Below are 22,742 nucleotides of genomic sequence, written 5' to 3'. Positions count from 1 at the left end.
TGTTACTGTTACATCTTTTTCATGTTCACATAAATTCTTCTTTCGTATCTGCCCGCCTTCATCAAGTTGAAGATTCTGGCATTTACAAATTAAGGTTCCGGTTTGCTGTTGTGGGGTTTGTCTGGGTAGTCAGTGCCTAACTAAGGGGGCTGGGGCCACCCACCTCTTTTTCAGACCTCTAGACAGTGTTGGTAGGCACTTTTATCTGACATATTGAAACGCTGATGAATAGCATACTTTTTATCATCAAGCTTAATTCAGACAGTGACATCTGCTTAATAATTGAAGCTACCGGGCGTTGATGCGTCGGGATATATCTGCCAGGAGCAGCAACATTTTATCATGTGATGGGATATATGAGTCTGAATATACATCTATGAGGACAATTTTATTTCAAAGCGAGGCCGGATCTCATTCATCCAGAACATTTCATCATAGTTTTTGCGAAGGTATCACATTCTACATTCACCCAAGTGGTGGTTTTGTCAGAAAAAGTAGACCACTCGGTAGTGACTTCTTTCCATGCGTATTATTTTCAGCATGCGGATCGCACCCGTCGCCGGTAGTTTGCGAGAACACGGAATATAGCCCTTCCAAAACCCAAAGAAGGCAATCATAAACTGAGGTGGCCGCTATAAACTTGATTTCATTCAGAGAATGATTTATACAACTCGAAGGCCTTATCACTTACTGCATAAGGTGACGTCCATGAACGACAAATCTAAAGCAATTGACAAATCTACTTGCACTGACACAAACGCCTGAATGCTCAAGAAACAGATAGAGATTTAACTGACACTACGCACGCGACTATAATCACGATCGAGCATTTCTCTGTTTCCGGGTATCGAGTCTGAATAGCCTTGATCAATGCTATCATAAAAAGAGAGAAAAAGCGTGTGTGTTTTTTGTTTGTTTGTTTGTTGTTGTTGTTGGATTTTTGTTTGTTTGTTTGTTTTTGTTTTGTTTGTTTGTTTTTAAGATGAGCGTGCTTTTCACGGCCGGATTCCGAGTTGCTATCGGAAATTTCTTTTGGCGTTCACTGAGTTCGTGTCAGAGATATAGTGCTAAAAATGGTTCACTGACTTCACTGACACTGACCTGAACCACGGAGAAGACGGGTAGGCTACATCATGACCAAAATGGTTGCAATAGATGAACGCGTCCGATCCGTCGTTCATGATTTTGTCGAAAGAACTGCATTTCATTTTGTCCGGAGCCAGTGAACGTCGTGTATACCTATGATGTTACGTCCGAAAATTCGTTTGGCAATTTCAGCTGTCACGCCGCAAGTTGATTACGATTTATCGAAGCCGGAAAATCGTGATGAAGATAAGAATTTTTTTTAAACTTTGAACTATATCATGATCGTAAAACTATGAAATGACGATCGATGTAGGCTGGTTAGGATACAATTGTTAATTTTCCAGGCCGGCAAAACTTTCGATTCAACAGGCACTCGATCCTTTCAAATGTTGACAAAAATATGATTTGGATCGATACTAGAAATGCGGCAAACTGTGTACCGGTAACCCCCAACCCTCTTTTCCCAGCCCCAGCATTCTCGGTCTTGTTCAGCAGGAATTGGATCACTCGTCAGTGAAGGCTTTGCCTCTTGAATATGTGTAGGCTTACAGTGTGCATGAGCAGACATGAAATGTCTTCCTATGAAGGATCAATGAACTGAAAATAAATGATATTTTGTTAAATTGCACCTTACCATACCATCAGTAGCCTACCATAGCCTATCATACCATACCATACCAAAACGGGCTATAACCAAACAATACCATACAAACACAACCATACAGTGACATGTGGGTAGAATACCAAAAGGTTTTACATAATTCATTTCAAAAGACCGAGGAGGGCGAACAAGTGACTTGTAAGCACATAACAGAATAAAGTGGATTTTGAAGTAAACTTCTGCTTGGGGATCTTTTCTTGTTGTCTGTAGATTCAATATTGGCCGATAAAAAGTGGGAGTAATGTGCGCTGAAGTGAAAATTCCATCCTTCACCTTAGGCAAATGTCAGATGCATACAAAAGACATCGAACATACATGGAAACTTGCCCACGTTGGAATGTATACAAATAGAGTAAGTGGAAACATGGGGGTTCAGCATCCTTTCACTATCAGATACTGAGGTGAAAAGATGTGAAATTTGCCCTGTACTCTGCGTGTGTGTGTCAGTGTGTGTGTGTGTGTGTGTGTGTGTGTGTGTGTGTGTGTGTGTGTGTGTGTGTGTGTGTGTGTGTGTGTGTGTGTGTGTGTGTGCTGTGTCAGTATGTGTTTGTTTTGTGATGTGATAGAGTTGATGTGTATACATATGTGTGCTTGAGCTGTTGGCTCTACTGACGGCTTGAAACCAACCTCCCCACCTACCCCAACATATACATAAGTCACACAAACACGGACGCACGCACGCACACACACACACACACACACACACACACACACACACACAAGTCACACAAACACACACACACACACACACACACACACACACACACTGACACGCACACACACACACACACACACACACACACACACACACACACACACACACACACACACACACACACACACGCGCCTAATATCACTTCAAGTGGAAAGACGTTAAACTGAAGACAACAACAACAACAACACACACACACACACACACACACACACACACACACACACCTCACTGACTAATGGAGTGCGACTACCGAGACAGTGAGGTATATATCAGCCATACATATGGAAGTGCTCTCACAGAATTGAATACATGTAACATGGATGAGTCCACATGATTATTTTGATGCCTCGTGTGCGCTTGCTCTGGTTTCTCTCAGCTGCTCAAGGGAAATAAGTTTGCTGGGAACTGTTTCAAACCATACTTATGTCCCATTACCACTTCCTGGTTTTCATTGCATCCAAAATGGCGTCCAAAGTAAAACAGAGTCGTTTTGTCTGCCTTTTTTCCATTTGTCTCCTCGCTGCTCCGTTATCTGCAGATATTGTTCTTCAGGGACAAAACTGCGGATCTCAACAAACGCCGTTGGTTGTACGAATGACACAGAAAGACGAGGATACCGTCGTATCACACGTTGGCGAGTACTACGAACTCAGCAAAGATTGTATTGTCACCATCATCGGCAAACCGTATTATCAGTTCCAGCTGGAGTTGCTTTCGATTGACATCGATAGTCGCAGTTACTATGCTGACTACTGTAAAGGACTGTGCTGCAATGACTATCTGAAGATGTTCAACAGTTACCGTGTGGATAACGCTCGTCTCTTCCCTGTAATCGGTTGGAAAGGTTTGTGTGGGACACAGATCCCACAGCGAAATACGTACACTACCTCACACAACTTTGTCACAATACAGTTTCGCACTGACGAGTACGACGAGTCTATGAGAGGTTTTATGATACGTATCAGACAGTTTGTACGTCGTAACGATGGTAACATCAATCCTGAAGGGGGCTACATTGGTGGCTGGAACGATGGCACTTACAGTGAACTGCAGCTGGATTGGAGTGAGCAAGAACAGATTCCAGGAGATCTGATTCCGGGTGGTGGTGACAATGATTATGATCATGAAAAAGGTGGCATCCAGTGCTATGAGTGTTTCGGATGCCGTATTGACTACTTTGATCCCAAGTCCAGCACGGACCGTGCTTCAGTTCGGAATAATTGCTACGTCTGCTCTAAGGAGTATCAGGATGGGATAGCTCGAGCAAACCGCCGCTGTTATACTCGTCTGCAGTACACCTCTCTGCTTTTAACCCTGACAGATACATCAACAGGATCAGGAGATGTCAGTGATTTCAGAGGATGTCGCAAGTTTATGAACGTTCAAGGAATCTTCATCAACTATTGTTTGTGTGATGTTGGTAACTTGTGCAACAAAGCAGGGAAATTACCTTTCAGTCTCATGTTGATGACTGTATCAGTTCTTGTTTCATTGATTTTGAGGCTGTTTTGATTGATTTTAACCTTCTGAAAGATTTGTTTAACATGTTAAATATGAGAGGCTCTGTTTCTTTTTTTTTTCTTTTAAAATAATTTTTTTTTAGTTTTTCATCTTTTTTTTTCTAAGTGTTTAATTGTTTATTAATCTTTGATAAGATTTTCAAATGTCCAACACTGATAGAGATTATGAAAACTAGATGCAGGTCAAACTGAACAGTATGGTAATGTGTAAATGAGAGAGAGAGAGAGAGAGAGAGAGAGAGAGAGAGAGTGTGTGTGTGTGTGTGTGTGCATGATCATGTATAATATCAGTTGTAATGTATATATATATAGACTATGGCATTAGAATAACGATTTGTGTTTGTTGAATAATTTGATATGGTGTAATGTATAATTGGTATAATCTATTAAATCATAATGTGTGTTTCTGGTATAATTTGACATGGTGTTTTCTTAAATCAAGTTTAATACATGAATTGTGTTGTTCACTCCCTCTACCCTCCATCTCTTCACACAGAATGACAGAGAGAGTATAATATATATGTGTACATTGTGTGTGTGTGTGTGTGTGTGTGTGTGTGTGTTGTTTAATATATAATGATGTGATCTCAGTATAATTTGTTTCCCTTCTGATATTGCAAGTGAATCAAACATCTTATATATTTTTAAGAAAATTGAAGTAAAACTTTTTCTGTACATCCTTTACATGTTTTCGGTTTGACTGGTATTAATCATACGGCAATATCCACATTTCTTCCCTGTACTTTTCCGTTTATAAGACGGAAACAGTTGTATGTTGGTTAATAACATCTAACATATCTCTTCACTTCTTCTCCTCCACTCTTTGACTGGCCTACTTTACCTCATTTGAGAGTGGAAGAAATGTAGAGTATATATTGCAATGTTATTTAAACAAATATGCAATTTTCTATCTTCGGAACGAAACTGAATGCAAAGAATACAAGGGAAGAAATGTTGATGTATTGCCAGTCATATCGTAAATTTTTTGTAATGCATGATTGCAGTCTGTATTTGTAATCTGATTATTTCAGCATGATGTTGGTTGTGCGTAGCAATAAATTATGAAATGATTAAGGAGAACTATTGTCTAATGTGTTATCAAATACTTTGTGTAATTTACTGTAAAGTTTATGTTAACTGTGTGTGTATGCAGACTTAGACTTCAGAGTTCTCAGCACCAGTATCACATTCCATCAATTGATTTTTAAGATTTGATGCTGTGCCATGATTAAATTGTATTGTGATCAAACTGTTGACTACATTGATCGTAAAAGCCTTAAACGTTAGATACTGAATTCTGTTTGATTCCAGTTGTACTCCAGTTGTGTATTTATTAAGTTAATTAACATTTTTATTATACAATGCTTTATTTAGTGATGCTGAAAGTCCTATACAAACAACATATCAGTTTTACTTTTTTTCTTTTTTTGTTTTGTTTTGAATACTTATTTACTGGCAGTGTAAAAATGAGAATATTTGATATCTTTTTGCTTGAAAACATATCAGACAGTGTCACTGTAGTGTTGGACAGTATCTGTAACTATGTGAAATTACGTTGTCTTCATTATTCATAAATGACAAGATGTTTAACATTATGAGAAGATTGATACATGTATATATATATATATATGATATATTTCTAACTGAAAATTTATGGTTGTGATGTGAAAAAAGACTTGTAAACAAGAAAATGTTAAGTTTTGCGTTTATTTTTCACAATGTCGAATGAAATTAACTTTATTATCAAATGTGTCTGGTTTTCAGTGATAAAATCTCTGAACAAATCTTTTTAATGATATACTGAGCAGTGATTGTTATGTACCATTATGAACAGCTTGGGACTTTATCCAGGACTAAAATATCTTGCAAAAAAATTTAGGAACTTAAGAACAGATTGAATATATGGTTTGAACTCAATCTCTCAAACTGTTAACTTGCGCCACATTATTACTGGGCACAAATTAGTTGGTCATGCGAGTTGCCTTAAAATAACTGGTATTGATTCCACCACTTGTGAAAGACTTGAATGTCAGTATTTTTTCAAGTATCGATTTGTATACATAACTCGTGTGATTATTCTTAATCAACCAGTGTTTTAGTGAGCAGTGTATGTCTCTCAATCTGTACAACATACTGACGGAGTGTCTGGGATTTTTTGCCTGTTGGCAAACTACATGTTCTTTCTTTAGCTTTGTTTTACTGTTGATCTGTAGATCATATGACCATTATCTGCTTGTTGCATGGACTAGTGATTCCTTACTTTGGCTTTATTAGTTTGAATATATATACTGTGTAAATTTAATTTAATTTTAGTTTGTGTGAGCAAAGATCTATGTCCTCGAGATCTCCCCCCTCCCCCCTCTCTCTCCACCTCCCATTTCTGTCTCTCTCTCTCTCTCTACACACACACACATATATATATATATATAATGTAATACAATTGATTTGAACTAAGTGTGTGTGTGTGAGAGAGAGAGAGAGAGAGAGAGAGAGAGAATTTATAGTTCTATACTTAACTGTATGCATCCATTCCATACCCAAGAACTCCAGTATACTATGCATGTGTAATTGTATTGTAGTGTAAGAATCAATTTTGTAAGTGTTCATGTGACAGCCTTAGTTGAAACCAAAAAGAAATGTACATTACTAGTTCAAAGTGCCATCTTTCAAATTTTCTGTTTCTTACTGATAAAGATAAATATTCCAGAAACTTTTCACTTCTTTCTGTGCATTACATGCACATAGGTTGGTAGACTGAATATATTTCGTTTAGGTCAGTGTAATTCACTGATTGGGATCATAGAAATTTGTAAGTTTGTATTTTTAACTTAATAACTTTTAACTCAGATTGCCCCTTAGGTGCCTTTCCTTCAAATTGTTGGATGAATATAAATTCAAAAAACATTACTTTTTTCAAGATAACTCATGCTCTCATAGATACATGTAGTTAATTTGGTTGCTCTTTCTGTGTACTTTTTCTGTTGCAGAATGTCTTTCTTTTTTTTTTTAATGAGGATACTATGTGATGTTATCATTTATGTGTGATAAATACATTCAAATGTGGATGGCGGCAGCAAAAAAAGAAGTTGAAATGTAGTGATGCTCTAATTTCTAAAATTTTTAGTTACAACTCAGTTTTTTCTGGTTATGTATGTGTGTTTTTGATTAAGGATTCATTTTGAAAGGTATGTCTACTGTCACATGATGCTGTATGATAATGCACTATTAAAAGTGGAACGTTGTATTGGAAAGATTTTGCTTGTTTGTCAAATTAGTTTGACTGGTGAAGAAATGTTTTGTTTTATATCCTCAAATGGAAATATAAATGTGCATTTTTTTTGTGTATATATATATATATATATATATATATATATATATATGCATGCATGCATACATGCGCCAGTGTGTACTGCTGAGAATTTAAATTTTAATGATTCTTTTTCCCTGGTAAGGAGGGTTTAGGATTATTCTTTTATCACCCATTTAACAGTTACCTGGCATGTTGTATATTAAACCTGTATGAATACGTATCTGATTGAAACTGTCAGTTGAAAAGACACACACATCCAACCCTAATATCCACAAACCACACCAAACTCATATCACAAGCACCTAATTGCTTTTATTAGCAAATGATACTGCATGAATCAGCAAATAGTTTCTCTTGTTTTGTACAGAAAAATATTCTTTTTTTGTCTTTGCTTACATTTACACATAACTTGAAAAAAATGCAGTCATATGCCATGCAATCACACCGGTCAAAACAAAACCTCCAATGCACCCCATCCAGACAGTGACAGCCTGTCGTCTCATTCCTCAAGACTGCAGACATCTCCTTTCACAAGGAACAATAACCCACAGGCATACACCGCAACATCATCACAAAATGTTCATTGATTAAATCCATTATCGCATCATACAACAAACTTTTTTTTTTTTTAAAGGTCAGGAAATAAATACAAATATTGGAAAGACAAAGTAAATTACATTAACAGTGTCAATTCAAATCAAACAGAAAGAAAAAAGGTGCAGCTCTTTTGCTTTTTTGTGACTACTTTAACTAATTGTTTACACACACACACAAAAAGAGAAGACAAGTCCCAACAGATGAGAGAAAAAAAATAAAATAAAACACACCTGAAATTCCATATCATTTGTCAGAAAATTCACAGGCCCTCCCAGTTTTCACTCTATCAAACTGTGTATGATTCCTTGCTACGAAATTAGAAATGTGCAGCTTTAAACACACTAAAATCCCCACCCCACCTCCACCTCTCCCCCAGATAAAGTCTTTTCTTAGGAAATTTCACCAAATGAATATTAAAATGAATAACTCAAATTTAACCTAACTGAAGTCACCTACAAACAAATAAAATAAATAAATGAAACAGCACTTACCAAACAGCATCCAAGCCATGTCATACAAGGATACACACTGAACAAAGCAGTTTATGACTACAGATGGGAGATGGGGGGATGAATGAAAAGAAAAAAACTCCAAACTGACTGTCATTCACAGCATGCACCATTAGTTACCCTGTTGTGGACCTGTACATTGATAATGCATTATCAGCTGTCTTCACACGCATTCACTGAACACAGCACATGTTCTTCACGCTGATGTAATCATAGATAACACACATATTCATTTACAGCCACCATCTTCTACATGCTGCTGAAGACAAATGAAGTCATGTTTGTGACTTATTCCAAGATAGAAAAAATAAAAAAACGAATGAAACATCAGTTGATTACAGATTCATAAAGCAACAAAGAAAAATAAATTCATAATGCAACCAAGAAATATAGACACATAATGCAACAAAGATGAATTTGATTCATAATGCCAAAAAAAAAAAAGAAAAAAAAAAGAATCATAATGCTACTTAATTAAAGTAAAAACAGATTTACAAAGTTGCACAAAGAATTGAGAAAAGGTGAAAAAACAAAATTAACAACAAACAAAAAAACAAACAATAACACCACAGACATTCACCAAGAGGGATGTATAAATGATCTGAATAGTGTACAAAAAAATCAAAACAGTAGAGTTTTCTGTTTATCATGAATGCTATTTTGAATGTCTTTTTTTTTTCCTTTTTTTTTTTTTTGACAACAAACACCATTCAGAATTTCACAGAGATGGATTTACAAACAATAACCAAATCACAAAACAAGATGTAAAAAAAATAACCGTTTGATTGGCTGAGAGCGGGTGGGCCCGTCTTTTCACTGTTAGCCGCGCGAAATTTGGCCAAGCAGAGCAAACCAACAGGCCTAGTTTGCATCAGTTTGACATGGTAAGTATATGTAACACCAAACATGGAGTATAATATACATGACCAAAGCAATTCTGATAAAAAAGGACTTCCTTTTCAGAATACTGCTATATAAGGGATCTTCATATCCAAAGATATATGATGGGATGTACTCACTGTCAAACGGTACATGATCACTAATGTCAGAAGTGAATGACTGTAAGTGTAAGGAAGGCCCAGAATAAGCCATGACCTGACATGCTTCCCGTTATGAAGCTTGTGTGTCACTACTTCGTTTATATATTTAGGTGAATGCTGCAATATTAGCTGTTCATATTATGGAATCTGCAGAGATTTTTGAGATGGCTTAGTTTCACAATTTCAAAGTTTAAATTACTTGTTTCTCATCTGAATCTGTTACCTGGGTGTGGGTGGGTTTTTTGTGTTTGTTTATGGGATTTTTGGGTTTTTTTGGTCTTAATATTCAGTGAATGAATAAAAATATAACTATTCAAAGTCATTTCAACTTACTGGCTAGTTAGAGACAGAGGCTGGATTTTCACAATGATGACAATAAATGCATTTCTAGGAATTATAATAAATGCAAGAGTACAAATTTTAATGAATAGTTTGCCTACATTTTTGTTATTAATTCACAAACTTTGGATATTCTAGTGCAAAAGATGTTAATTAATTTCAAAACAATAAGAATTTACTGTCTCGAAGTTAGAAACAATAAGAATTCTTCCTCTTGTTTCTTTTGATTACAGAAAGGGAAGAGGAAAAATCAGAGGCACAGATGTAGACAATATGTGACATATTATGGCTTGTGACAAATTATCTGAACCAAAAATAATTTACATTGCAACATCAGGAAAACATGCAACATTCCATGAGCTTTGATGCAACGCACTGCATTATCAAAATTTCTTCATCAATTAGTTACATTCCAATTTTTTTTTAAAGAAAAAAAAAGGGTTGTATGTACTGATATTCATAGGATGCCCTATAGAGGATTGATTTAAAACAATGATGCATACACAATTATGCATGCATACTTGTACACTTCAGTGCAAACGCATGCATTCAATGAATAGCAAGTATGTTACAGAGACAAGTGACAATTTTTTTGCATCTCAATTTGACCATTTGCCCCCATTCCTTCTTCCTCCTTATTCCCAGTCCCACCCACACTCTTAAAAAAACGCACACACACATTCTAATAAGCTTACAGCACAAAATATATCTCTCTTCCTGCGTTTACATAATGAAAATAAACATGGTTTCAAGCTCACTGACACTTGCACATTCAACTGCCTTTACCTTTTACTCTCTCCCTACTCTTCCCTGTTTCCAGATAAGACATCCATCGAAGTCACCAATCATTCTTACGGGGAAAAAAATCAAACAAACACTTCATAAAAGGAGGATTTACTATTCTGATTATTACATGCAGGAAATATTTTTTCAAATTTCCAAATATCTTAACTATTACATTGTCATATGTAGCCAGTTCGCTACATAAAATGTGTCTATATGTGTCAAATTCAGATGGTTCCCTTTTTCTTGTAAGCAAATACACTAAAATTAAACAGATTTCAGTTCGATAATGATCTAGAAATGATTGAGGTGTTACATTTATATCTGATCTAAACTGATCATAGTGAAGAAAAATCTTATGAATTTCATCAAATATGATCATGAACAATAAGATGAAAGGTCCCATCGCCTTTTCCGGCCATACTGAATTAACTGTGTCCAAGGCATGGCACTGGAAGGCCAAATCTTCTTCTTCCACTGTTTTTTTTTTTTTTTTTACATTCCCTGACAAAGTCAGGTACCTATTCACACCCAGGTGGAGTGAGGAAAATCAGGGGAAAATGCCTGTCCCAAGGACACATCATGCCAAAACAGGGCCTTGAAGTTGAACTGTGATCGCTGGTGAACACCAGATGAGAAGTCCCAATGCAAAGCCAATTCTACCATGGTGCTTCCTCAAGGGCAAATGAGCAAATGCCATCCTTCCTGTCTTCCAGAAACATTACCCACCAGGTTACAAGTGAACAAGGTGATGTGACATCTGCAGGAACAGTTATGTGAACAGAACAACACTGACAAATGATAATGGTAAGGATGATGGATCATCAAAACTCCCTGGGATAATAAACGACTGGGGCTGGAAAAGTTCCTGAGGCAATGTATCTTCAAAGGCCCATTGTCCCCCTCTGTTACTTCACATCTTCACCATTCTCATGCCCATGCTTGAAAACAGCAGCACACCACAGACCTCACACTCATAGGAGAGAGAGAGTGGACTAAAAAAAAAAAAAAAGAAAAAAAAAAGAAGCTGATGTCAATGCATCATCACAGTCATTCCTCACAACAGAACACGGACAGAAGGGTGGGACAGAGGCTGGAATGGAGGTTGGGAGGAGTAAGGGGGGATATTAAAAATGGCGAAATGACTCCACTGACAAAATAGCTGACATACAAAAACTACCCACCTATTCCCTCTGCTTATGGGCAATGCTTTGGAAGACAGGATGGCATGGTGTGATGATGCTGATGGAGAATGAACCCAACAAAGCAATCTTTGCCCCACTCCACAGAACAATGAATGGATCATGGAGATATACAAGGCATACATCTACATTATCTTCACCAAGGTATAAAGAAATAACAGTATGGCCCTGTGCAGCTGGCTGGGCTGTAGCTAGTGTCACTAAAATATATGCAACAATGATATTAACAATAAATAATAATAAATGTATAGTGTTGTGTGAAAAAAAAAAAATCTGTGTAGTCATTCATTCTTTTTCCAGGAGTTAAAGAACAAACAAAAACAACCCTTTCAACAGAAGTCACGGTACTGCGTTGATCCAAGAGCGGTCAGTACAGCAGTGTACTGAACAGCACTGTTCTCACCCATGTTAATCCCTTGTTCTCTGTTTTATCGCAACAAATAGCATCACTATGGACTGTCAGGCTAATCATCACCACTATTTACATTCTTTTTTTTATTTCAGACAACATAGGAACTGAATGAAAGTTTGTTATTTCCACATCATGTGGCCAGTATCTCAGTTGTTTCTGACCACAGAACACCACAGTAGTTATACACTGACTGAAAGCCTGTTATGTCCACATCATGCAGTCAAGGTCAGAGTAGTCTCCAACTATATATGAAACATGACACAGAAAAGATGCATACTGATGGACAACTTCTCACCTGGGAAGTTCTACAGCTGTTACTCTGCAAAAATGTCAATTTGATGTTTTAATGCTGTTCCTACCAGCCAAAACTTTCAGTCACACATGCTATTTCTACCAGCCAAAACTTTCAGTTACACACATGGTTTCTACCAGCCAAAACTTTCAGTCACACATGCTATTTCTACCAGCCAAAACTTTCAGTTACACACACGGTTTCTACCGGCCAAAACTTTCAGTTACACATGCTGTTTCGACCAGCCAAAACTTTCAGTTACACACGCTGTTTCGGCCAGCCAAAACTTTCAGTCACACAATAATGCTTTAGGCAGAGTCAACTAAATAAGGAACCCACTTGTTATCCCTTTTTGAAAAATAACAAATATCTTGCATCAACATTATTGTGTGTTATTCTTGAAAAGATGTAGAAACTATATTAGAACTTTGATAATAAAATTAGAATGTTAACAGGTAGCTATTTTGCGGTATCATCACAAAGATGATTCCAGCATCAACATGTATCAAAATCCTATGTTTGATTTGTTTTCCAAACACCTAATTCTATCAATACGATCTGAATTCCGATGCACACTGTAAAAAACATTTTAGTGAGCTTGACCAGACACACACACCTGATGCAAGCACTGTACATACATGCATTCTCCACTTCAACTCATCTTGTTATTTATCCATTGAATCCCAAAACCATAGCCTGACAGCAACATATCACTTCTGTCTTTTTATACAAACCAAAAAAGAAAAGAGAAAGAAAAAAAAGTCAAAGTGAACACAACTGTTACATCCCTGTGTCCTTTTAATTTTCTTCATATTACCTCCATCATCACCGCTGTCCAAATTTCAAGGAAACAAAAAAGTAAGGTACTGTTCTGGATTCATGGATTTCATGAAACACCACTATGGATTCACTCAAACTGCTTCTACCCCACCACAAGAAGTTTGTCATCAGTGTTGCCATTTTCCAGTGTGCTTACAACCAGTACTTAGCCTGGTTTTTAAAGCTTGCATCGCCGCCCACATCAGTCACTCTACACTGAAAATATAGTTTCCTTGTTCATTGCAGGATTCCAGCAAGGATTACTATCCTCAGCTCATTGCAGGATTCCAGCAAGGATTACTATCTTCAGTTCATCGCGGGATTCCAGTAAGGATTACTATTCTCAGCTCATCGCAGGATTCAAGCAAGGATTACTATTTTAGCTCATTGCAGGATTCCAGCAAGGATTACTATCCTCAGCTCATCGCAGGATTCAAGCAAGGATTACTATTCTCAGCTCATCGCAGGATTCCAGCAAGGATTACTATCCTCAGCTCCTACTGTCACCATGTCCCACACCGGCAAAGTGATGTGGATTCACACATACACAACATTCCGTGGCTGTACAACAGATGTCAAATGGGCAAAACACCCAGCTCATGAAGACATTTATCACACAAACAAGTCAATGGGAACATGTCAAATGGAGAAAATCATCAAAATGTTCAAGGGTGTATTGTTATGTTTCCAGCGAATGCACTGAATCCAAAATAAATGCAGCTGGACACAAAAGCATGTGGATGTACATCAGTAAGACGGGTTAGGTAGATTCCAGGTTCCTTTCCAGTGAGTGCCAGTACACCATCATATCTGTCCCCTACTGCTGTGGTGCCTGCACTTCCCTTCTACTCTGCACATGGGAGGGGTGGCCACAGCACGCTACACACACACGAACATACATGCACCCATCACATATGCTCACTCTTACAAACATGTCACCATCAGGAATGACTGTCAAGTGACTAACAGTGCTGGAAAATAAAGTAGCTGTCATATTACAATCAAGCAAACAGGTTACATTCACAAAATAAAAAGCAAAGCAAATCATACTTTCATGAAAAAAACAAACAAAAATGTGCAAACATGTGTCCATCAACAAGAACACACAAAAACCAATATATATATATATATATATATATGTGTGTATATAATATAGATACACAGAGTGAGACAGAGCCAGGGATCAGAAGTATAGCCCATGACCAAATCTGATATCTATATACATTATTGTTGAACAAGTTCAAACATATAATCCCTACATGTCTACTGGTAAACTGAAAGTGATCTCTTCTATACTACTCAAAGAAAAGTGATATGATCAGTTCACTGCAAAGGTAAAGGGAGACATAGGAAAGGGAATGCACACGGTTTAAAAAAACAAATTGCCTCAATAGCATTGGTAAATGTTTTGATCCACAAAACAATGACATTCCAGGTGAAACATAAACCCTTACATTGTAAAACAGTTTATGTACAAAACTGGACACAGCAGAAAGAAAAAAAAAAACACCCCAAAACATGCAGTCTGTGCCTCTCTGTTCTGATCAAAGACACAAACTGGGCACACACTTGTCCTACTGACTTCACTCAAAAGCACACTGGATAATCCCAATACATATCACTACCAAACAGATGTTAAATATAGTCTTATGGTGTAATTATACCGATAGTCATCAAAAAAATGCTTTAAGAACTTCGTTATGATTTTCAATTAAGGCTTTCAGCTGACATGAAAAAAAAAAGAAGTAGAAAAGCAACATATACAGAAAACCACTTCGCACATGTTATACAAAGTGTATCACAACAGTGTAAATCATACAGCTGATATCAATAAAATCTGGTGAGGGCACAAAACGTGGGCGGGGTGGGACACACAGAAATTGCAGACTGGAAGACAATGAACTGGTGTTCAAAGAACCATGGAAAAAGAAAACACACTGAACAGATTTTGGTTCAATGCCAGGCACCCCATTCTTCTCACAAAACGTGCAAACACATACACAAACATCTTAGAAAAAAGAAGAGAAAGACACACACAGAGAGGGGGAGAAAGGGAGGGGAGAGACAGACAGACATAAGAACAGGTGGACAGACAACGGGAAGCAATGTGTGCAGGCATCATTCAAACTCTTCAAAGCACATGTATGCCTGAGCATCGCAGACTGTAGTGTTGGCTCTCATCTATCTACCCACAAAGTTAAAATACACTTAAATTTTCACACTTTTTTCCCTCCACATTCCACAAATAAAATAAACAGTCATTTCCAACCACAAAGTAGAATTATAAAAAAAACAACCCCCAAAACCAACTGAACTCACAAGTTATTTTTCTTACATCTATTTAGAGCACGAATGTGATAACAGCAACATTACATATTTCATTTGGGGAAAAAATCCTTCATCCCTGTCCTAACGTATCCTGATCACACACATCACCTTAGTACATAAGGGTAACTCTTAGACAATGTGTTGATCAAACTTTCCACTGTGCTGACAAAATTGTAGCGGCCAGGATAACTGTTTCCACATACTCCACTGGGGATTCACAAGTGGTCTCCAAGTCATGCCTACACTTCATACGCGCTGTGACTGTTGCTGCACAGGGTGTGGCCTCTATCTACACAGGACATGTCTCCAAAAAGTGACAGTGACGACCAATGACTGTGTAAAGGAAACCATCATGTACTACACATCAGTGTCATGAATGAGAACAGGATGACACAGGTCTGCAAAAACTGATGGCAGTGCTCATCAAAGCACTAACAGGTTGAGATTCTAACTACTGAGTGGTTCCCATTTTCTGCAAATGCATTTTTTTTTTTTTTATTGCTGATGACAGCCTCTTTGTTCCTGTCTATCTGTCTAGACAGGGCAAAATTCCTTCTCACACAATAATGCAGTTTCTGTGAGGCAAACATAGATCCAAAACAAGGCATGAAATCTAGTCGGCTTATCTGAGAAACCTGCTGACTGTCTATGGAGGAAATCAAATAATTACTGTCACTAAGCCTGCACTGACTGAAGAGGCCAATTGTCAAAACAGCAGGCGACGATAATCCACGTCAAGTTTGGTCCTATCTAGTGTTTCTATGCTTCAGCGTTTGTCCTATCTACTTTGTACTTGTCCTTGCTGGCAGCATGATGGATGGCCTTGGGTCAAAGCCAAGGTTGCAAGTGTTCCTGCTGACACTGCTATGTCCATAGTTCAAACCTGGTCTTCAAGGTGGCTGACATTTTTAACACACACCATCCATGCTCAACATAGGCTGTAGGACACAGTGGACATTGCCGAGAGCTGGCAGCCTTGGAGACGGTGATGAAACCAATGGTGACACCAGGCCACAGGTAACTTTGTCTTGTAGATACCTCAGGACAGTCATGGAGCGAGCTATGTTCCAACAAACTGCAGGGGAACATGGGAAAGGCAGATGGCAGACAGCAGCACACTGCCACAGGAGAGTGGGTTTGAGGTCCAAGGATCCAGGGGTGTCCTGGGGGCACACTAAATAGGCATGTGAGCCATCTGGTAGAAATCAGGATCATCCTCTTCCTCCACCTCAGAATCCTCTTCTTCCTTGTCCAGCTGTACAAGAGAACAGATAAGTTGTGTCAGAAATATCTGCTGGAGAGGTGCATGTTGTGTATTATCACATAGAGTTAAACAGTACACTATACAGAACAGATCATTTGTGTAAGAAATATCTGCTGGAAGGTGCGTGTCATGTATCATCACACACAGTAACACAGTAAAACAGAACAGATTATTTGTGTCAAAAATATCTGCTGGAGAGGTGCATGTTGTGTATTATCACATACAGTCACACAGTATAACACAGATCATTTGTGTCAGAAATATCTACTGGAAAGGTGCATGTCTTGTCTCATCACTTAAAGTCATACAGTACAAAACAAAACAGATCATTTGTGTCAAACATAATGTTGGAGACATGCATGTCCGGACTCAGATACTGTCACACAGTACTGTGCACAATACCACGGCTTGTGGTGTTCATTGTACATGTGTTCTGTTCGTATTTATCCCCCCCCCCACCCTGCCCCCTCCTTTTCTCTTCTTCAAAACCTTTCACACACACACACACACACACACACACACACACCTCCTGCAGCTCCTGTGCTGTGAAGACACGGTTGACGACACGGTGCCTGATGGGCATGAGGAGGATGAGGGCAAAGGGGAAGATGAGGGCGGCAGATGTCGACTTGATGGCCAGCAGGATCAGCAGCAGCAGCAATTGGATCATCGTGAACAGGTGCATGCGCAACACTCGCACCTGTGGGCCACAACCACAACACAGTTTACAATTTCACACACAGTTTCTGATTTTGTTTCTCAAGGAGGCACTTCCATATACTTGCACCACACCTGTTAGGCAGATGCCTGACTAGCAGCATAACTGAACAAGCTTTGTCAGGCCTTGAGTGCATGTACACACACACACACACACATATATATATATATATCCCCTCCGCAAAAGAATTTTGCCAGAGGACAACACTAATGTTGCAATGTTTTTTTGTACCAGTTCACCAAGTGCTGCACATGGGAATTTAGTTTCTTGTCTCATCTGATTGACTAGACACTGTTTGATTTTCCAGTCAAACTTGGAAGGTCAAAAAAGGATTTGAACCCAGACCCTCATGGACACTGTACTGGCAGATAAGCATCTTAACCATTCTGTCTCCTTCCTCACACACACACACACACACACATCCACCTGGAAGTGAAGTGGACACAACACATACATCATACTGGATTACCTTAACACACACACACACACACACATACACAGAAACACACCTGCATGTGAGGCTAGCACGACATACACATCACAATGGATTACCCTGTGTACGTGAATATGTGTGTGTGTGTGTGTGTGTGTGTGTGTTTACATAGGTGTGTGTATGTGTATATATGGTGAGTGTTTAACTATGTACAGCTCAGCACTCGGTTTGTATCAGAGACTGACATAAGCTAAAAGTTGCGCCAGCAGCAAAGTAGGAAGCAAGATTGCACTGGCTCTTAGCGCTGCAGCCTTGAGGGGCTAGTTTGCCTTAGGGGACCACCCCAACACGGACTGTACTAAATCCTTCTTGGCGGCGAGAGTGTGCATGTAACTTGGGTAAGACACTCAACTATGATCAAATTCTCACCCTGTAGTCATGACAGCAGCTGTCTCCACTGCTGTTCTGATGGTCGCAGTCAGACACAACTGATTGTCAAAGTAACATAAACATATGTGTGTACGTGTGTGTGTGTGTGAGTGTGCACTCATGTGTGTACACATGTGTATTTATTTACCTTTAACTATGCATGTACACAATTGTGAACAAAATGTGACAGGGACACATGTGTACGCCTCTCCTTGCCCCCCTCCCTCCTCACCCCCTTCCCCCCTTGCACTCTCGCACACACAGAGGCCTGTCTGACTCACCCTGCGGACGTATCCCACAGACGGATGGTACTTGACAGGCATGAGCAGCAGCTTGATACGTTCAAACATCTGCACCCCACTCATGGCCGACACTCCCAGGTAGAGGAACACGCCGAACAGAGACATCACAGGTATGGCACGCAGCACAGGACCCAATGACAACGACAAACCTGGCCACAAACAAATTGACAGTGTTGCTTACAGTCCAGCTGACTGCCACCATCCAGGGCCATATCAGACTCCCCAACTAGATAAAATGTTCAAACATTTTAAACATAAAACTCACACACATACATGACAAAAAACAAACAAACCAACAACCCTGTTTAACAACACAGCTTATGACAAATTATCTTAAATATGGAGCTTCTTAAGTGTGCTGTGCTGACGACATCAGCCTTTCCTCTTAATTTATCACCCCAGATATTTAAAAAAAGTAAAACAAGATAATTTTTTTTTTAATTCAAAGCCACAAGAAACAAGAAAGAGAAATGGACTGGGAATGCAGAAAAAGCAGAAAAAACATAACACAGTGCCAGTCAAACAGACCTGATCTAAATACTGTCTGCTCATTGCAGGAAATACATCTGATAAAAGAGCGCAGGAATATTTTGGTTAACAAACACACAAAAAAACAACAAAATGAACACACATTAATCCCTTACACTCACACAAACCTTCTTCCTCCAAAGGCAAACAACTCTTTTGCGCAAATACGGAACAAAAACAATACAGAAAAAGAGAATTCCCAATACACACAAAAAACCCCTCTCAAATGCATTGAACATTCCTCCCAACCCCACCTAAAAAAAAAATTTAAAAAAAAGAAAAGAAAAAAAAGAAAGAAAGAAAGAAAAAGAAAAGAGCAACACACACACACACACGTAAGCTTGCTCCCGATCAACTGCATTAGCAGCCACTTTCAGTTTCAAGGTGTCAGAGTGTGTGGACAGAACTGATATATGATATACGCTACACTACATCTGCTGTACAAAAAAGAGAAGAAAATAAGCATCAGATGTTTGACCCATATAAACCATCAAACTATTCTCACCAATGAACAGGTGTACAGCGAAGTTGGTGAGACGCTGCTCCTTGACGCCCACCAGGTGTGGCTTCTCCCCAGGGGCGTGGGTCTTGCTGTAGGAGCTGAGGGCCGACACGTGGGCCATAGTGCGCACGGTGGCTGCACACATCCAGGGCAGGCCGAACAGGGAGCACAGGAAGGTGATGACCCCCATCAGGAACTGGTCCAGGTGGAACCCACACCCCTTCTTCAGCTTGCGCTCCTTCTTGTTCAGGATCATCCTGCACACAGTGTGTTGTGTTGTGTTGTTGTGTGGTGTGGTGTGGTGTGGTATTGTATTGTACTGCATGTATTGTTTTGCATTATCTTGTATTGTATTATATCGTATTGTATTGTATTGTAGTACATTTTGTCACAACAAATTCCTCTGTGTGAAATTCGGGCTGCTCTTCCTTTGAAAAATCTAACTGCTCACACACATCAGTCATTCACACACAGGCATAAACCTAATTCACAGAGACAAAAAACAAAAACATATGAATGTATGGAAAGAGAAAGTTGGAGAAACTGTAGACCAGGATGGGAGGGAGAGGCAGTGAGGGGGCTATTTTGGGAAGTTATAATTTTTCTGAATGATTTCCTTTTGCCTGGTGATTAATATGTACAAAGTCATCAAAGATGGGTGTACATGTTATTCATCTATTTTCATTTCACTTTTGTTTGGAAGATTATAACTTTTCTTTCCTAAATCTTTTTCCTTTTACATGATGATTTATTTACAAGGGGGGCTGAATGGGTCATTCACTTTCCTTCATTTCACTTCAGTCATAAAACACATTTTTCTTACCTGAATGTATTTTTTTATGTTTGTTTTTTGGTTTTTTTTACCTGATGACTGGTGTGTGTGTGGTGACCAGGGAAGGCAGTTCCGATTATTTGCTTGTTTTCAAATCACGTATTTATCTGCTGACGAGCATTTGAATGAGTCTGTTTTAATTGTCTGAAGCAGACAATTAAGCATTTTGAATTGAACTGAACTGACTGCATCCCCCCCTAACCCCACCCCCTCTCAACAGGCTTCGTGTCACTCACTCAGTGATCTGCACCTCCATGAAGAGGAGGATGAAGATGAGGAAGGCCGGGATGATGGAGGCAAAGATGACCCACACAGGCGTGGCCTGCTTCATGCCCATGGGGTTGACGAACCAGCCACGCTTGTCTGGCCGTGTTGGGCTGAGGGTGTCCTGCACCTGCAGTTTCTACACACACACCAACCACCACGCTCAATTCACTCTCTCACCATCTGCGCTAGTGTGTGCGTACGTACGTGAGTGTGTGTGTGTGTGTGTGTGTGCGAATATGCATTGTGTTTGTGTGCCTTCATGCGTATGTTTTTTTTTCATGTTGTTTTGAAAATCAAACAAAACTAATCACTTTCTTGATTGGCGTGTGTGTGTGTGTGTGTGTGTGTGTGATAGACAGAGAGACACAAAGATAGAGAGAGGGGTAGATAGGTAAAATGGGAATGGTGGGCAAGGGAAACAGGACAAAGAATCAAATGCTCAAGATACCACTGAGAGTGGTGGCACGATCACAGAGCAAGTGAAACTAGATCAGGTGAATCAGACCTGCAATTCAGACAGTTCCTTTTGTTTTCGTCAATTTTCAGTCCTTCTGCTCATGTTACAAAAAACATACCGACAGTTCTTTCTTGTCAGTCAATTAGCAGTCATCCTGCTCTTCTTATCAGCAATTCAGAGTTCCTTTCGTATGAATTATCAGTCCTTCTGCTCATGTTATCAGTAATTTATTTGGAGAGTTCCTTTTGTATCAGTCAATCATCAGCCCCCCTGCTCATGTTAACAGCAGTTTGGATGGTTCCTTTAATATCATTTAATTATCAGTCCTCTTGCTCATGTTATCAGCAGTTCTGACAGTTCCTTTTTTATAAGTCAACCATCAAATCTCCTGATCATCTTATCAGTAATATGGAAAGTTCCTTTTGAGTCAGTCAGTTATGAGTGGTCTTGCTCATGTTATCAGCAATTCAGTTTCTTTTGTATCAGTCAAATCTCAGTCATCCTGCTCATATAATGAAGCCATACTGACAGTTTCTTTTGTATCGGTCAATTATCAGTTATCCTGCTGATGTTATCAGTAAGATTCACAGTTCTTTTCTGCATTAGCCAATCATCAGCCATCCTGCTCATGTTATTAGCAGTTCTGACAGTTCCAGTCTGTGTGTGTGCCCACAAAGAAACCTTCAGTTGTCACACGAGTGTCTGTGACCTACTGAATTTGTCACGGAGAGTGGAAAAGTCAAAATGGCATAGCACACCACCACAGCCGAAAGCTTATCTCTCATTCAGTATCAATCCTCTTTTTTCTTATGGAATATCTCTGTGGGGTGTAGCTCTTCCCACTCCCCTCACCCCAAAAACCTTGTCTGCAAGTAAAAGACATCACTAAGCCTCCATGCCTAAACTAAACCCCGCCTGTTTCTCACCTGTGTGTAGGTGTCCTTCATGAGGTAGTCCAGAAGAGACATGGCCAGGATGGCAATGAGCACACCAAAGTCACCCAGTGCTCGCCGCACCTGTACAGCACACCTGCATGTTAATGCTTTAGGAAAGGGGGCCTTCCTCTTCAAAACAGCCGCACATGTGTCAATAGCACAAGGCCTGTGAATCCATACTTACACACACACTTACACATATTAAAACCACTTACTCATACACACATTCACAAGTGCATACACATGCACATGTGCGTGCACACACGCTCACACACGCATGCAAACATGTCATTCATTCATAATACGCGTACACATAAACACGTCCAAAAATATCACATCCTTCACACAAAAACATATATACATGCACAACACACACAAACACATGATTCATTCATCACAAATAAGCATGCAAATATATCTCTTACTCATTTTACACGTATGTCCCCCTTACCCCTCCACACA

At 39.1% G+C, this 22,742-nt stretch overlaps 2 protein-coding genes across 11 annotated transcripts in view; one reads left to right on the top strand and one right to left on the bottom strand.

Moving 5' to 3' along the window:
* The first annotated feature begins 2,919 nt into the window (after nucleotides 1-2,919).
* On the top strand, nucleotides 2,920-7,236 carry LOC143286551 (uncharacterized). The gene has a single exon (XM_076594164.1). The coding sequence runs from the start codon at nucleotides 2,925-2,927 to the stop codon at nucleotides 3,972-3,974; it is 1,050 nt and encodes a 349-aa protein (XP_076450279.1). The 5' UTR covers nucleotides 2,920-2,924; the 3' UTR covers nucleotides 3,975-7,236.
* Nucleotides 7,237-7,586: 350 nt separating this feature from the next.
* LOC143286497 (band 3 anion transport protein-like) overlaps nucleotides 7,587-22,742 on the bottom strand; it is a 137,073-nt gene continuing 121,917 nt past the window's right edge. For all 10 annotated transcript variants that reach the window (XM_076594094.1, XM_076594103.1, XM_076594086.1 and 7 more), the window contains 6 exons: nucleotides 22,272-22,361; nucleotides 20,858-21,024; nucleotides 19,793-20,046; nucleotides 18,739-18,908; nucleotides 17,404-17,577; nucleotides 7,587-16,868 (listed from right to left, as the gene is read on the bottom strand). In XM_076594094.1, the coding sequence (XP_076450209.1) occupies nucleotides 16,788-16,868; nucleotides 17,404-17,577; nucleotides 18,739-18,908; nucleotides 19,793-20,046; nucleotides 20,858-21,024; nucleotides 22,272-22,361 (936 nt within the window). In that variant the 3' untranslated portion in view covers nucleotides 7,587-16,787. The remainder of the gene's footprint in view (nucleotides 16,869-17,403; nucleotides 17,578-18,738; nucleotides 18,909-19,792; nucleotides 20,047-20,857; nucleotides 21,025-22,271; nucleotides 22,362-22,742) is intronic.

This window comes from Babylonia areolata, chromosome 1 (assembly GCF_041734735.1).
Source record: "Babylonia areolata isolate BAREFJ2019XMU chromosome 1, ASM4173473v1, whole genome shotgun sequence".
Lineage (NCBI taxonomy): Eukaryota > Metazoa > Mollusca > Gastropoda > Neogastropoda > Buccinidae > Babylonia > Babylonia areolata.
Note: the sequence above shows the minus strand (reverse complement) of the source record. Positions and strands in the feature narration are given on the sequence as shown.